This window comes from Nerophis lumbriciformis, linkage group LG26 (genome assembly GCF_033978685.3).
Source record: "Nerophis lumbriciformis linkage group LG26, RoL_Nlum_v2.1, whole genome shotgun sequence".
In the NCBI taxonomy this organism is placed as follows: domain Eukaryota; kingdom Metazoa; phylum Chordata; class Actinopteri; order Syngnathiformes; family Syngnathidae; genus Nerophis; species Nerophis lumbriciformis.
This window is the reverse complement of record NC_084573.2, coordinates 21945001-21963052: the sequence shown is the minus strand read 5'-3', so window position 1 is coordinate 21963052 and position 18052 is coordinate 21945001. Positions and strand designations below refer to the sequence as shown.

The window sequence follows — 18052 nt, the reverse complement described above, 5'->3', positions numbered from 1 at the left end:
CGGTGGTGCACGTAGGGGTGGGGTTGAAACTGCTGGTTACAAAGGGGGCGTTGGAGAGGGGGGACACCTCCCGTTGTAGAGAAGAGAAGGGGAGGGGGGCTCGGCCGTGCTTCCTTTAGCTCGCCTCATGAGCCTAGTCTGGAGCGAGAGGAGAACCAGCCTCTTCCTGAGCGTGTGCAACTAACACTCTAACCTCGCGCTGTCCATGTCCCTCGCAGTGATGTAGCCACGATAACACACAACTAACTCTCTAATGGTCCCACACTCGCTCTCCAGCTTACCGTATTTTCCGCACTATAAGGCGCACCGGATTATTAGCCGCACCTTCAATGAATGGCATATTTCATAACTTTGTCCACCAATAAGCCGCCCCGGACTATAAGCCGCGCCTACGCTGCGCTAAAGGGAATGTCAAAAAAACCAGTCAGATAGGTCAGTCAAACTTTAATAATATATTAAAAACCAGCGTTCTAACAACTCTGTTCACTCCCAAAATGTACGCAAATGTGCAATCACAAACATAGTAAAATTCAAAATAGTGCAGAGCAATAGCAACATAATGTTGCTCGAACGTTAATGTCACAACACACAAAATAAACATAGCGCTTACTTTCTGAAGTTATTCTTCATTCGTAAATCCTTCGTCTTCGGTGTCCGAAGTGAAAAGTTGGGCAAATTTACGATCCACTGGCAGATGTTGGCGTCGTCTGGCGCTGCCTCCTCGTCTTAGTGAAGGTGTGTTCGCCTTCTGTCCTCCATTGTTCCCACGCAGTTAGCAGTCTAGCTTCGAATGCCCTGTTGACACCAATATCTAGCGGCTGGAGGTCTTTTGTCAATCCACCCGGAATGACGGCGAGTATTGAATTAAGCGCGTAAGCGTGTCTCTCAATGTGCTGTTATGAGCTAGCAAATATAACAACTACACTACCCAGCATGCAACGATAGTTACGAGCATGCGCGGTAGCCCTGAGAAGTTCCCACGCAGTTAGCAGACTAGCTTCGAATGCCCTGTTGACACCAATATCTAGCAGCTGGAGGTCTTTTGTCAATCCACCCGGAATGACGGCGAGTATTGAATTAAGCGCGTAAGCGTGTCTCTCAATGTGCTGTTATGAGCTAGCAAATATAACAACTACACTACCCAGCATGCAACGATAGTTACGAGCATGCGCGGTAGCCCTGAGAAGCTCCCACGCAGTTAGCAGTCTAGCTTCGAATGCCCTGTTGACACCAATATCTAGCGGCTGGAGGTCTTTTGTCAATCCACCCGGAATGACGGCGAGTATTGAATTAAGCGCGTAAGCGTGTCTCTCAATGTGCTGTTATGAGCTAGCAAATATAACAACTACACTACCCAGCATGCAACGATAGTTACGAGCATGCGCGGTAGCCCTGAGAAGCGTTGTTGTATGCTGGGAGTTCGAATGTGGTTATGAGCACGCTGTGAGAAAACGTTGAGAACTCAGTTAACACGCCTCGTCTGCATTATTTATAATTAGACAGACAACACACTTAATAGGAGCCATTTGGGGTCTTTACATAAACACACAAATGGAAATGAAACGTCACATATCCCAGCATGCACCGCGCGCTTCTTCTACGGGGAAAAAAGATGGCGGCTGTTTACCGTAGTTGCGAGACCTAAACTTTATGAAAATGAATCTTAATATTTATCCATATATAAAGCGCACCGGGTTATAAGGCGCACTGTCAGCTTCTGAGAAAATTTGTGGTTTTTAGGTGCGCCTTATAGTGCGGAAAATACGGTATACACAGTCACAGGGGAGAGGGTCTCTTTAACAAACTTAACTCAAACGTGACTAAACCTGCCGTTCGTGCAGTCACTGTGCAGCAAACAGAACACATGTGCAAGCTGCGGTTAGCATACACGTCACATCCACTGGCAGCGTGAAGCGCCCAAACGTCCTTAAACTTTTAACTACTGCACTTTATCAACTGTCACTTAGGACACACTGAAGTAGGAAGCCTACAGTAGTTACTTCTCTGAGCTGCAACCGTGGTGAACTATCTCCCGTGTAGTATTACCGACGCGACCTTGCTTGTTAATGCCGGAGCTCCTTTAACACTTTTTCACCTGCCGGCGGAAACGAAACTGCCCGTAACCATACCAACCGCAACGGTTAAACAACTTAAAGAAACACATTTTACCTTCCCAAACGACACATATGAAATATAAATAAATAATAATAATAATTAATACTTTAACATAAATTATTTCCTATCTGTAGAACTAAAGGGACGATTACACAAATATGCAAACCTTCAGAACAGTTAGCGTGCTAATATAAGAGACGCTAGCAAAAAACGTTAGCATGCTAGCGTTCTCACAATGTTCTCCCATCCACTACTGCTTAGCAGAATGTGAATGGGCGCTTGCATTGCAGCAGGCCCATAATGTATACTGAACAAAAATATAAACACAACACATGTGCTGATCATGTGTGCAAATTTCCAGCGAGATTTTGGCAAATTTTTTGTGCAAAACCCCTAAAAGATTTTGTTGGCAAATACTAATAATTTATTAGTAAAGCAAATATTAAATTATTAAAATAATACAGACAAATAATGTATACGATAAGTATAATTAACAATAATAATCATTTGAAGTATTAGTTGGTGGAATAAAAAAGATAATTTATTAGTCAAGAAAATAGTAAATAAATAATACATGGAAAAGTAGGCTCCAGCACCCCCGCGATCCCGAAAGGGAAAAGCGGTAGGCAATGGATGGACATAGAAAAAATATACAATATAAATAAAATGAATACAGTAATACATTAGATACAGTGCACAATTTTTTATTAGCTAAGACAACAAGTAAAGTTGTTTTGTTGACATAGTGTATCATACTTTGGACAAACATGAAGGTAGGAGTCAAGAGGCAGAATGGGGGCAAAAAAAGATGGTGGATAAAGGGATGGGGAGGGTAATTAAAGTAACCCCTGTTAAATGTAGGTTAATAAACACGTTTATTCTCTTTCAGAACATTTAATCCGCTCAGCACAGAGAAAAACTTGTAACACACAACCCCCACTTCCCTCGCCAAAACACTGTACATGGAGAAACTGTTAAAGGTACAGTACGGGAGACATGTTAACAACCCCCACCTCCTCTTCTGGTCTCCTACCCTTTCCTTCATATTTACTCAAACTAGTTTTTTAAAACAACTTAGGGGGTTTGGGCTCCAGGCTAACGTCGACATCATACAGAGGTGCGAAGACACCACCTCCGTATGATGGAGTGACATCCACTCTTCCCTTCTCAGCCATAGTTTCGGTAAAGGTGGGGCGTGAATATTGTTCCCACAGCTTTTGCTTGACGACACGTCCCAGATCTAGGCTGTAAGGACGTGGCCGGCCATTCTTGAACCTACGACAGAAACAGTAGATGTGTCCCAATTCAGGGTCTGCATCCTTCGGAGGACCCGGCCTACGCACCACCGAAAGATACGTCACCCGTTGTTAAATGGAACAGTCTAGCCTGCGGATGATACTTACATTTGAAAGTGTATTCGCTGCCGGTGCCGCTGCTTGTATTTGCCGCCATCGTCAAAAAGATACGGGTTGTACAAAGGCGCGCAAAGCATCTTGGGATATGGGAGGCCACGAAGGATAGTCGCGGTGCATCCTCCAAATACAGGGAAAAGGAGGGTGCATTCGTCGACTGCTTTTGGAGGAGCCTTCGAATTTGAATGAATTGGGACAGCCTTCCCGCAGAGTTGTTACGTAAGCGGCCTTCAAATTCGCCCTTCGAAGGATGCAGACCTTGAATTGGGACACAGCTAATGTCACCGTCAGATCAATCAACGCTGGTGATATTGACCTAAAGTTGAAACCCCGTCGTGCATCTTCCATAATTCTAGCTTAGCGTTAGCGGCGATGCAGGCTGCAAAGCTGTGGTTGGAATGTGTCGTTGTGTTGTTGCGCCCAGAAAGTAATTTTTTTTTTTAACTTTTATTTCCAATCTTGTGTTAAAAACCGGTTATATAAGGCACGGTATATCTCCCAATGTGAGCTCTAAACATTAACACCAGCAGGTCGTTACAATAGTTAACTGTTGTGTTTATTTTTAAATACATCGCTCTCTCTTGTTTAATTAATCGGACAGTCGATTAGTGTCACAAATTCGTCCGTCCTCTGCCGCGACTTAATCAGGGATTCACAGCCACATTGGCAAACGTCTTCTTACGGTTTAGAAGTAATGTGAACATTCAAAGTGACTGTTTTAAAAGTGCATGTTGCTTCAGACGCCATCGTTTGTGTCAAATAATAGTTTTTCTAGCGTTTGTCTTCGTCGAAAGGAAGAGAATAACCGTTGAGGAATGTAGAAGCATTGTCGGTTAAATGGACAGCAAACACGGCGAATGAAATAAAGAGTTAAAGAGTGTCGAACTTACATTTGAACTCATCGTCAAAATGTCTAAATGTGACATGTTTGGAGATGTGACTAATAACCGTCCACTCTGTTCGATGTTCTGATGGGATTTAACATTTCGGTTGCACGTGAAGGTATCGTCCAATCACTGATAGAGATGCTGTTCAAACATTCTGATTGATGGAAGAAAGTTGGGCTTTTTTATTTTATTTTGTAAATTCAGTTTATTTAAAGTTATTATTTTTGTTCGTTTTAAGGTTCCATACATCCCATAATGTTACTAAATTAAAAATACAATAATACATCCTCATAATGTTGCTGTACAGTTAAGTGACACGTGACTGACCTCTGACATCACAGGTTCTTGTCGAAACATTGTCGATTAAAAAGGGTCAAATTTACATTTACAATAATGGGAGAATGTCTATTTGTCAGAATGTCTGATGTGGATATTTTCGATAAAACTAACAACTTTTCCCAAAACTTAAGTTTTGTGCTGTCTGTTCGATTGTGATGGATTCTGTTGGAATTCCAAAAATGTTGGATGTCAGTGTACCCGTTTCGCAAACGCACATGACGTGCAATCGTCGACAGGAAATGACCTACACACAATTTTTTGTGTGCTGGTCACGCTGTCACGGTTGACGAGCCACGGTGTGTGGCGGAAAAGAGTGCTCTTCCAAGTCGGGTGCGAGTCTCTCTCAGCTCACATAGATTGGAGATCTTTCGATAGGCCGACACCAGGTAGTGGTCCTGCTGCTTCCCACTACTCTCCACAAAGGCCTTAAAGTTATTCTTGACCTTTCTGGCGACCTGTACGGCCGCAGGAGAGTAGGTGGTGATGAGAGGAATCATGGATGTTCCGGGGGGCGGACCCTTCTGGTCCAGGAAGACCTTAGTCTGTCTCCTGAGGCAGGACCTGGAGTAGCTCCTCTTCCTCGGCTGAAAAGAGGGCCCTCGTGGCTACTGTGAAGTCCTCCCGCCTGGTACAGATCCTATGAAACCTCAGCAGTTGAGATTTCACCAACCCCGCAAAAGTGTGCTTGGGGTGGAAGCTGCTTTTATACAGGAGGGTGTCAGTCTACTTGGAAAATACCTTGAAGTCCAGGTGGTGTGTTGGAGACTTGATGGTGATGTTTTTATTATGGGTGTTCAGTGTGTTCAGGAATACACTGAACTCCTCCCTGGAGTGGGTCCACACACCACAAATGTCGTCCAGGTACCAGGTAATCATCCAATCAGAGATGCTGTCCAGACCCTCCATATGATGAGGTGATAGTCACTTAGCCATCCTCATCCACAGTCTCTTTCAAAGTGGGGCGAGACAGACGCTCCCCCTGCTTCTCCTAAGCTCAAGGCTATTCGATGACCTGATTCAATGGCCTGCGACCATTCTTGAACTTAACACAAACAAATTCAAATAAAAAAATGCTTGTAATATTGAGCAAACACCTTGTTTCAAAATCTTTTTGAAGACAAACATACCTCAGTTTGTCTTCACCACCTGGTGATGAACACGCTGGTTTTGCTCCACTGGGTGGTTATTGGTTCAGATGGAGAAGTGACATGTGGTTTTGGGACACAGGAAGGAATGGGTGCCTCTGCTACTGCAGGTGTGACATTAGAGGACACACAGCTTAGTATGATAGTCATATTTACCTGTACTTGGCCATCCTCATCAACACTTTCCTTGACCACGGGGCAAGACACACACACCTGTGCCCTGTGTAGCACCTAGATGTCCTAATTTAGCCTGTTGGAGAGCAAAGACGTTGGGGTGTCAATCTCACAATGCAGCTCTGTCCCCCACTTTGCTTTTTTAACAGACTTTTCTCCATCACTCAGCATCCTCTGCATTTATAGCTGATCAACTTTCTCTCACTTTATCTGCGTGTTATGTACCAACACTTTAGTCTCTGTGTAGCTCTGCACAGCTGTTGAGTTAGTGGGGTTAGTCTAGTTCTACAAAGATGAAGGCAGGGGCCAAGAGAGGCAAATTAGGGGTCACTAAAGGGGGAAAAATTGCAAAGGAAAAAAATTAATTGATTTTCAAGGGATGGTTGGAGCGATGAAGAAGACTTATGGACAAGTGTAATTAAGGTGACCCACACTTTTACCTCTGGTCGTCTACTCCCTTCACCTTTACTCAAAGTTGCTTTCACAGCAATTTAGGAGGTTTAGGCTCAACTGAAAGGTCAACATCATACAGAGATTGAAAGACTCCACCTCCGTATGATGGAGTGATATTCACTTGGATATATCTTCACCTACAGTGTCGTTAAACGTGGAATGAGACTGATGCTCCCACAGCTTTTGTTTACCGACGTGTCCAAGATTAAGACTATACGGACTCACCCAACCATTCTTGAACCTACGACAAACAACGTCAAATCAATAAATGCTCATAATATTGACAAAATATATTTTTTAAGCCAAACATACATCTGATTGTCATCCACCACCTGGTGATAAATGCTATGCTACTCCTCCACTGAGAGGACGTGAATACTTATGTGTAGGGATGATGTTTGTTTAGAAATTATCGAGTTCGATGCCATTATCGAATCCTCTTATCGAGCCGATTCCTTTTCGAATCTCTTATCGAATCCAGATAGGTTGTTGTGTGTGCACTGAGTTCCAAAAGCCATAGATGTTATATGACTAGGCCGGCACGCTGTTTATATGGAGGAAAAGCGGACGTGACTGAGGACATCATACGGCTGTTAAAGGGTGAAGGTTTCAGGTGAGAGAGGACGCTAAAGGCACGCCCCCAGTGAGCATTAAGGCTGAAACGACGCGTCGACGTCATCGATTACGTAAATATGTCGACACCATTTTTGTGCGTCGATGCGTCGCATTCCGTATTTCCTTGAATAGCCGCCGGGGCGCTAATTAATTTAAAACCTCTTCTCACTCCTGCGCTTACCAAAAGGCGTGGGGTAAATTTAGGCCTGCGCTTATAAATTTGAGTGATGTAAGGATACCATCATGAAAAGCACATTTAATAAAAAAAAACGTTATTATGGTCTTACCTTTACTTATGAGTCCATGCGCAGCTGCTTCTGATCAAAAGCATCGATAACTTGTTTATAGAAGTCTTCCTTATCTTTCTTCAGTTTTAAGTTTCTCTGTCTCGATGGAGATATTCCTTTAAGTATTACCTCATGCTTCGATTGAAAGTCCAGTTTAGAAAACTGTTTTATTTTAGATATGTAATCCTCCATGTTAAAAGTGCAAGTAAACGATCATTGCTCACTCTTGTGGCTTGTTGTCTTCTTCTGCAGCACCGGTCTTCTGCAGTACCGGTAGTCGTAAGAAGGATCACTAGCGCCCTCTACCACCAGGAGGCGGGAGTCTTTTATTGACTCATATTTGACACACGCATCTACGGTATATTAATAAAACATAGCTGCTTCCTGTTCTTTTTAGCATATTCAATAGCTTGGACCTTAAATCCTACTGAATAGCTCTTAATCTTCTTCGCTTTATGCGATTTCAAATTATTGAAATCAGCCTCCTCCATTTTGAAAATGATGACAGGTGAAGTGTCACTCATGACGTGACGAGTTTGACCCGGCGGAAGTTCTAGACATATGCTAATTATTTTGCGAAACGAGTTTGACCCGGCGAAAATTCCAGACATGCGCTAATAAAATTAATAATTTGCGAAACGAGTTTGATCCGGCGTTAATCCTGAGCCGGCGGTAAGGCCAAGCATGCGCTAATTATTTTGCGAAACGAGTTTGACCCGGCAGTAATTCGAGGCATGCGAATACTATATACCCGGCGCCAATTCAAGGAAATACGCACTTTTTTGTGTTGGATGTTTATCTTTATTTTTGCACATTTTAAAGCAAAATAAGCAATACTTTTACTTTTGAAATGCTTATACTATTGCAGAATATTAAGATTTGCACTATTTTATTTTATATTTGCACATTAAAAAGCAAATAAGCTACTTTTAATTTTGTTAGATGTTAAAAGTTTTAAATGTTTACATTGTTACAGAATATTTTGTCATTGTTAAGGTGTTTGAGCTTAATGGGAGTTCTTTGGGCGTGCACAAGAATGACACTTTCATCGAGTCTGTTGATCAACGTCCTCTCACCACGAGGATTCTTTATTATTCTTCTTCTTTAACATAACACACAACTGCACCAGAGCGCCCCAAGTGGGGAACATGCGCTATAACATTCAACCTCCACAACAAGCCACACAGAGTAAGAGCGCAGATCAATCTCAACACCCCCACTCACTATTAGCTCACTGTGTTAAACCAATTTTTAAACAACATTTCAAGAACATCCCTCACCATCCTGTTTTGCCAAACATATTCTGTGAAAAACATTTCAACTTCTGTTTAGTAGCTGGTTTTGTCAGGATATCAGCAACCATTTGTTCTGTAGGGCAATATTCCAGTAATACCCTACCAGTAGCAACAATGTCTCTTATGAAATGGTATTTCACATCAATGTGTTTGCATCTTTGTCTGTTAACAGGATTTTTAGTGAGTGCAATCGTACCTTGGTTATCTTCGTACACTTTTGTTTTAACATATTGATAGTTATCAAGTCCTTTTAGTAGCTGTTCAATGTAAAGACACTCCTGTATAGCTGAAGCTAACAAAATGTACTCTGCTTCACAGGTAGAAAGAGCTACTGTTGGTTGTTTTCTTGTCTTCCATGAAATGAATGAACTGCCTTCACACAAAGTTGCACAATAGCCTGATGTGCTACGTCTGTCTGTTTCATTTGATGCCCAACTTGCATCACAGTAAACTGTCAGACCGAGTCTTTCAGTTACATTCTTCTTGAAGTTAAGTCCTTGTTCTGATGTACCTTTTAGGTATCTGAATACATGTTTCACTGTATTCCAATGTTCCATAGTAGGTTCATTAAAGTGTTGAGATAGTTTACTCACAACAAAGTTTATGTCAGGTCGAGTGCATGTTGATAAGTAAATTAAACTTCCCACTGCTTCTCTGTACTGTCTTGGTTGTTTCAACTTTTCAGCATTTTCTGCGTAATCAAGTTTTGGTTCACAAGGAGTTTCTCTTGGTTTACAATTTTCCATATCAAACCTTTGTAAAACCTTTTTCACATATCTCTCTTGTGACATTTTGACTAGTCCATTTGTTTGTGCAAAGTCTGTTCCTAAGAAATGTTTAGGATTCCCAAATCCTTCATTTTGAATCTCTGAGTTAACATTCTTTTTACATCCTGCATTGATTTTTCACTTGAAGCAGCTAAAATAAGGTCATCTACCCAAATAATAAGTATTACCTTTTGACCATATTTTTCTCTTGTGTACACACAATGATCTGCTTCATTTTGCACAAAGTCATTTTCACATAAATGTGTGTGTAACACTGTATTCCAGTTTCTGCCCGACTGTTTGAGTCCATACAATGATTTGTTCAGTTTACATACCAGTTTTTCACCAGTGTTAGAGTTTTTCTCGTATCCTTGTGGTTGTTCTAAATAGATTTCACAGTCTATGGGTGCGTGCAGATACGCGGTCTTCACGTCCATCTGATGTAAGATTAGGTCCTCATGTGCCGCCTTCTGCATGAGAATTCTTACACTTAACATGTCAGCTGTCGGTGAAAATGTCTCTTCGTAATCAGTTCCTACTTTCTGGTCGTATCCTTTGGCAACAAATCTCGCCTTATATTTATTAGATCCATCTGTGTCTGTTTTGAGTGCATAAACCCACTTCGCTTTTAAAGTTCGCTTACCTGGTGGTAAGTCAGTCAACTGGAATGTGTCATTTTCCACTAGTGAGTTCATCTCCTCATCCATGGCGTTTTTCCAGTGCATTGACTTGGATGATAACACGGCTTCCTGATAAGTTTCTGGAATGTCACAAACTGCTCGATAACAGAAATCAACGCATGTTTGTAATCTGTCCAATGAATCATCAGTCTCAAAATCTTGTAAATAAGCTGGCTTTTGTTTTATCCTGAATGGATTCTTTCTGATTTCTGTTTCGGCATTTGCCGCTGACTGTTCCACATCTTCCTGCTCATTTAAATCCTCAGTTCTGTTTTCAGGTTGAACTCTGTCCTCATCCTTCTGGTCACTGTCACAGACTACATTGTCTCTGTTTCCAATGTCATGTCCTGCGTATGGCTCCAAAGTTTGTGTCTCTCTCACTACACTTGTTTTGGTTGCGAATCTCACCAGTCTGATCTTTTGGACCTTTTCCATTTCTGGATAATATACAAGGAAGGCTGGGCTGTTTTTATCATATCCTATGAAAATGCCCTGCTCACTTTTGGAGTCTAGTTTTCCTTTTTCTTGTTTGTAACTAAAACATGTAGACCCAAACTTTTGCATTTGTGACACATTTGGTACTTTTCCTGTAAGTAACTCATATGCTGTTTTCTTTGTCCGTCTATTGTAACACCTGTTTCTAACATGAGCTGCTGTTTGAATGGCATAGTTCCACAAATAGTTTGGTAGTTTGCTTTCTATCAGTAAGCATCTAGCCATGTCAAACAGTGTTCGCCATTCTCTCTCTGCTGTGCCATTTTGGTGTGGCGAATAAGGCGCTGACGTCTCATGTCTTATTTTGTTCTTTGTTAGTAACATTTGGAACTCTCTGTTTGTAAACTCAGTGCCGTTGTCTGAACGTATACACTTCACATCTCCATAGGGTGCTACATCTGCTAAGAACATTTCTGTTGCAGCTACTGCATCACTTTTTGACTTAAGAAAATATACTAATACAGCACCTGAATAGTCATCTGTGAAACATTGTGCGTATTTGTGTCCTTCTATGCTTTCAGTTTTCATTGGCCCTGCTAGGTCTGTATGGATTAACTCCAGGGGTTTATTTGCTTTAGCATCTAGCTCCCTAGTTCTCGTTTGGGTAAACTTGCCTTTTGTACATATTTCACACATCTGATCTGGCTTAACAACATTTCCCTTAATTACCATACCTTTGACCACAGTTTGGAGTTTGATTACATCATCATAGTTGCAGTGCCCTAGAATCTCGTGCCATGTTTGTACGTCATGACAAACTTTACACTGATCTTCATTTGCATCAACAGTTGGTAGATAATATAGCTTCTCATTTTCGTTTATGTTAAATCTGTTACCATCTTTAGTGATCATGTGGCTCTCTCCTTTCTTGAAAGTTATGGTTGCTCCTCCGTCGGCTGCTCTCGCCACTGAAAAGATGTTGTGGGGATATGAGGGCATGTACAGAGCCTTTCGTAGTTGTGCCCTGTGTTGTCGTCCATCGCTGTCCACTAGATGTATCGTTGCTGTTCCTCTTCCTTGGGCCATTCCACTGCATCTTGTCCCATCAGCTAGTTCCACTGAATGAGTCTCTGGTTGAAAAGTGTTGTCAAAGCTTGTAAAGTTATTTACATCATTTACAATGTGGGATGTCGCTCCTGCATCCACCATAATGCCTTTCATCTTTATTTTGGGTGCTGACTCACTTTCTTCTTGTGCTGCTTTGAAGAGGTAATCACTGGATTGTTCATCAGTAACCTTTCTGACATTGTCTCGTTTATCTTTCTTTTTGCATATGGTTTCTTGGTGTGTGTTGCTCTTACAAAAGTTGCACCACACTTTTCGGATACACATTCTTGCTCTGTGTCCTTTTAATCCACATTTGAAACATGTCAGATCTCCATCTTCACTTCTACTTTGAGTGCTGCTGGTGTACTTCTTCTGGATATTTCTATCCTGTTTTGTGAACGTTTTCATCACATTGTCTGTTGGCTCAGCAGTACTAATTTTCTCTGACTCTTCGTAAATACGTAATCTTCTTTTGAAATCTGTGAATGTCACATTGTCTTCATTTTGCGTTACATGTACAGCTAATGGCTTGTAAGAGTCAGGTAGGCCTCCAAGAATCATGGCTATGATCAGACTATCACTGAGAGTCTCACCGGCATCACGAAGTGCTGTAATCAGGTTTTCTGCTCTGATGATGTAGTCCGTAGTTGACCCTCTATCTGCTTTCCGTAGTTTTGTCAAGGACGTGTACAGGTTGATTATTCGTGGCTTGCTTTTTCCTGAGTAATGGTCCCTCAGTATTTTCAGTGCTTTCCTGCCATCGTATGCAGCATCATGTCTTATTAAAGACAAGCTTTTATCATCGATCAACCTGATGAGCTCTGCATAGCAGTCTGGATTCTTTATTCTGTCCGCTGCTGCTTCCTCTTCTACTGGTTCATTTAGAACAGTGTCTTTCAACTTTAAAATATGTAAGTGTCCCAAAAATCTTGCTTCCCAAAGGTCATACTTGCTTTCGGATCCATCAAAGTACAGTTGCGGGGATACTGCTCCAGTAGTACGAGCCGCCATATTTGTTTAAGCTCCGCACTTTAGCACTATGCTATGCTAATTAGCTCAAACTTTACCGCGGTTACTTCTTCTTCGAGGGTACACGCTACTTTATTGGCTAAAGTCACTTTTATGCTCCGTGTAATACTTCACGTTTGCAATACCTTTATCCTTGGTCAAGCAGTTCTCCTCTGTTAGCTCAAGTCCACACCTGCAAACTTTCTTGGCTTCTCTGTCCGTGTGTCAACTCAACGCTACCTGGCCTTGTTTGCTTGAGTTGGCTGGAATCTCTGGGGTTCCTGGGCACCATAACCTGTTAAGGTGTTTGAGCTTATTGGAGTTCTTTTCTGCGTGTACATGAATGACACTTTCATCGAGTCTGTTGATCTACGTCCTCTCACCACGACGATTCTTTATTATTCTTCTTCTTTAACATAACACACAACTGCACCAGAGCGCCCCAAGTGGGGAACATGCGCTATAACATTCAACCTCCACAACAAGCCACACAGAGTAAGAGCGCAGATCAATCTCAACAGTCATGTTGTTGTCAATGTTGACTGAGTGGCCATACTTTTTTTTTTGTAAATAAAAGCCATGCCTTTTGAAAAAACTGGCCTACATTTATTTTTTCATCTTCATTTTAAATAAAAAAATAATCGGTAAAAGGAAAAATAATCTATAGATTAATCGAAAAAAAATAAATCTATAGATTAGCCGATTAATCGAAAAAAATAATCTATAGATTAATCGATAGAAAAATAATCGTTAGCTGCAGCCTTAGTGAGCATATAGTGCTGCTATGTGCGTTGTAAATAAAAACACATCACCAACATTGACGAGGTGCCGCTCACTTTCAACATCCCGGTGAAGCACACTGTGGAGAAGAAGGGGACCAGCACGGTAGCGAATCGATACGCACAACGGGGCAAGAGAAGTCGGCTTTTACTGTTGTGCTAGCTTGCTATGCTAATGGGCAACTAGACTGACTTTGAAAATGAGGAGAGGGAATCTGGTGTGTTTGATGGAGAACTTGCCCAGTTGTTCATGTCAGACACAGAAGATGAGGACTTTGATGGGTTTGTGGATGAGGATTGATCAAAAAATAATGTGAGTACATTGATAAATACTTCAACAAAGTCCAACCGAACTCACCTTTGCTCCTGCTGCCTTTTTAAAACAGCGTCCATGCATGCTAGCGTATATTTTAAGCTAGCGTATGTTTAACTATGCCTGCGCCTAAAAATACGCTGCGCCTCATTTATGCGTTAAATACAGAAATAGCCCCCGTAACTGACACGGCGCCTTTTAATACGGTGCGCCCTATGGTTGCGAAAATATGGTATAGTGGCTTCGATAACGGGAACCGGTTCTCAAAAAGGGATTCGAATCCAAGGATTAGGTTTTCTTATTGAACAATCGGGAGAACCGGTTTCGAACATCATCCCTACTTATGTGGTCAGATGGAGAATAAATGTGAGGCAGTGCTACTTCAGGTCTTTTCTATCCACAGCCATGACAATCTAGAATACATAAATGTAAATCAATTTTTGTGTGCAAAATGCAATATGGATGTCAAGTATTTTTATTACATGTATATAGTATATTTCCTGTGCAATATGGGTATTACATTATTTTCTGCAATTTGTACAATATTTTGGTTTACAACACTTATTCTAAAACTGTGGTATGCCAAATAAGTCTGTAAATATGTACTGTATATGGAGGAGTATTGTTTGTGCATTGTGTGTAATGCTACAGTGATCCAAAATATTAAATATACTTGTTAAATATAACCTGCCTTGTTTTACTGAATACTTAGGTCTACTGCACTACTGTATTTTAATGTTGGTCATTATGGTGGTGCATGGTGAAAAAGGTTTGAGAGCCACTAGTTTACTATACTAGTGTTATTGTATTAATAATATTTTAGGCTTTTCTGCAAGTAAAATCTACACTGCAACTGTGGAATTTGCCCATCGTGGAATGACTAAAGTATATATTACTGTAGGACTGACACCACTGGTAGGTCTTTATATGGGATGACTGAGGGAGAAATGGGTGCCTCTGCTACAGGTTGGATGTTGGAGAATTGCTTCCTCTTCAGAGGAGCTTCTGACCAGTGGACTCACTACAAGTTCAACACAGGATGTCCTGTTTACTACTACAACATTATGTTTGTAATATTACATGTGAAGATCTGTCTTTTTGACATTTTTGTTCTAATGTTCATATTCATTTGTAAGGATTGGACCTATTAATAGGTTGAAATGTCTTACCTTGTCCTCCCTGCAGCAGGGACACTTGATGAAGGCGGCACGCTTCCTTACGACAGTGCAGATCCACTCCTGCTGCCACAGCGACCTCCAAATACATGTCAGAGAATATAACTAACAGCAACTGAAAACACTGTTCATCATTTTAAAGTGTTCAAAATAAGTGTATAAACTGATCACAAGTCCAAAACACAAAGTCGGTATGGTATTTCTAACACCGGGTGCCAAAATCCATCCATCTTCTGCTTATCCGAGGTCGGGTCGTGGGGCAGCAGCCTAAGCAGGGAAGCCCAGACTTCCCTAGGGAGGCGTTCGGATGGCATCTTGACCAAGAGGAGCAACGGCTTTACTTTGAGCTTCTCACCCTATCTCCAAGGGAGTGCCCCGCCACCCGGCCGCATACTTGCCAACCTTGAGACCTCCGAATTCGGGAGATTGGGGGGGCAGGGGGGAGTATATTTATAGCTAGAATTCACTGAAATTCAAGTATTTCTTATATATATATAAATAAAATAAATACTTGACTTTCAGTGAATTCTAGCTATATATATATATACCTGTATATATAGATATATATATTTATTTTATTATATATATATATATATATATAAATAAAATAAATACTTGAATTTCAGTGTTCATTTATTTACACATACACACACATAAAAGTCTGTTCTACAAAATGTGCAGGCAGCATACTCCTTCCCCTTCGAGCTGTCCTGGATGAACTGAAATTATTTTTTCCAATCATTTTGGAACTTGCAAGCGTACTTCTTCTTACTCGTCGTCACCATGTCTCTTCTTTGTTCTTCTGCTTCGTCTCTGTTATGTTTTTGGACATTACTACTTGCCGTAGTTTTGAAGTAATGCATGATGGGAATCCGGATGTTGTGTGTCAGTATATTAACGTGCTGGCTGGAATAAACACATGCTGAGAAATAGCTCCGTGCCTGCCTACTTTATGGGTTATATATACACTTATGGATAACGACACATATATAATAGTCTCCTTTTCAGGTGAGAGAGGACGCTAAAGGCAGTGCCTTTAAGGCACGCCCCCGATATTGTTGTCCTGGTGGAAATTGGGAGAAATTCGGGAGAATGGTTGCCCCGGGAGATTTTCGGGAGGGGCACTGAAATTCGGGAGTCTCCCGGGAAAATCGGGATTGTTGGCAAGTATGCCCGGCAGAGGAAACTCATTTCGGCTGCTTGTACCCGTGATCTTGTCCTTTTGGTGATAACCCAAAGCTCATGACCATAGGTGAAGATGGGAACGTAGATCGACCGGTAAATTGAGAGCTTTGCCTTCCGGCTCAGCTCCTTCTTTACCACAACAGATCGATACAGCCGCACCGATCCGCCTGTCGATCTCACGATCCACTCTTCCCTCACTCGTAAACAAGACTCCGAGGTACTTGAACTCCTCCCCAACCCAAAGATTGCACTCCACCCTTTTCCGGGCGAGAACCACGGACTCGGACTTGGAGGTGCTGATTCTCATCCCAGTCGCTTCACACTCGGCTGCGAACCGATCCAGTAATAGCTGAAGATCCTGGCCAGATGAAGCCATCAGAACCACATCATCTGCAAAAGGCAGATACCTAATCCTGCAGCCACCAAACCGAATTGAATTTACTGAATAGCTATTTTTTTTAAAAACATAGCTTTTGCATCCCAGGTGACTATAACAATACTATAGCAAATAATTGTTAGCGTTATCATTGATAATAAATCAATACCATTTTCATACCATGTCGCGGGCCAAAAAACCGGAAACGGCCTTGGGACGCATTTTGGACACCTCAGTTTTAGCACATTCACTTCACAGTTGATTAGTGTCCTCCCTAACACCTTTAATTACATTTAACTACATTTCATAACTGATCAGTGATGAGCAAGCTACTTGGAAAATGTAGAAACTACAAATTATTCTGGATTAAATGTAGCTAAGGGATGGATGTAGCCAAGCTACAGGAAAATGTAGTTATGCTACGTAGCTTAGCTACATGTAACTTGTTACTGATTACATAATAGCTTTTTCTGTTTTAAACACAATCCTGTTAGCATGCACTAATAAATGAACAAATAGTGTGAATAAAACTTACATTTGGCATTGTAGGAATACACTCGTCAATTGTGAGACACAAAGTTTTCTCAGAAGAAACGTTTGGTGTTCAAAAGGTTCGATGGTTTCGGGGGTACACGTGACCAATTTAAAAAAAGAGTTCACCTTTGATTTTGTGACGTCAGAGGTCAGTCACGTGTCACTTAACCGTACAGCAACATCACGAGGATTTATTACTTTGTATTTTTCATTTAGAAACAGTATGGGATGTATGTAAACTTAAAACGAACAAAAAAATAATAATTTTAAATAAAATGAATTTACATAACTTTTAAAGAAAACTTTCTTCCACCAATCAGAATGTCTGAACAGCTACTCGATCAGTGATTGGACGATACTTTCACGTGCAACCGAAATTTTAAATCTCATCAGAACGTCGGACAGAGTCGACGGTTAGTAGTCAGTAGTCACATCTCTAAACATGTCACGTTTAGACATTTTGACGATGAATTCAAATGTAAGTTCGACACTCTTTAACTCTTTATTTCATTTGCCGTGTTTGCTGTCCAATTAACCGACAATGCTTCTACCTGTACATTCCTCAACGGTTATTATCTTCCTTTCGACGAAGACAAACGGTAGAAAAACACAATATACTATTATTTGACACAGGTGTACATGATGTTAGCAGGTAAGTGTGTGTTAAAAGATTCAGGAGTAGGATGTTGCCATTCCGACGTTTCAAGGAAGCAAACTGGTTAGAAAATGGGCCTGTGTTATCTTAACGTGTGTACATACTGGACTCAACAACTAATGAAAACCCTAAATTCATTAGTTATGAAGTGTAGTTATAATACAAGAATGTTTTAGGAAAATCAAATGTGCTAAAAATAAATATGTTTTCAAATGCTTTTTAAGTTGTGTGATGGACTTGTGATCATCAGTTCATACACTTCAGTGGATGTTGTTCATTTTAGAATGTTGGACATAAAATATTTTTAGTTGCTGTT

General features: G+C 41.2%; 1 protein-coding gene across 1 annotated transcript in view; it reads left to right on the top strand.

Annotated features, from left to right (window-relative positions):
* Positions 1–17476: 17476 nt before the first annotated feature.
* LOC133623554 (uncharacterized) overlaps positions 17477–18052 on the top strand; it is an 11213-nt gene continuing 10637 nt past the window's right edge. The window contains exon 1 of the mRNA XM_061986767.2: positions 17477–17559. Within this exon, the coding sequence (XP_061842751.2) occupies positions 17524–17559 (36 nt within the window). The 5' untranslated portion in view covers positions 17477–17523. The remainder of the gene's footprint in view (positions 17560–18052) is intronic.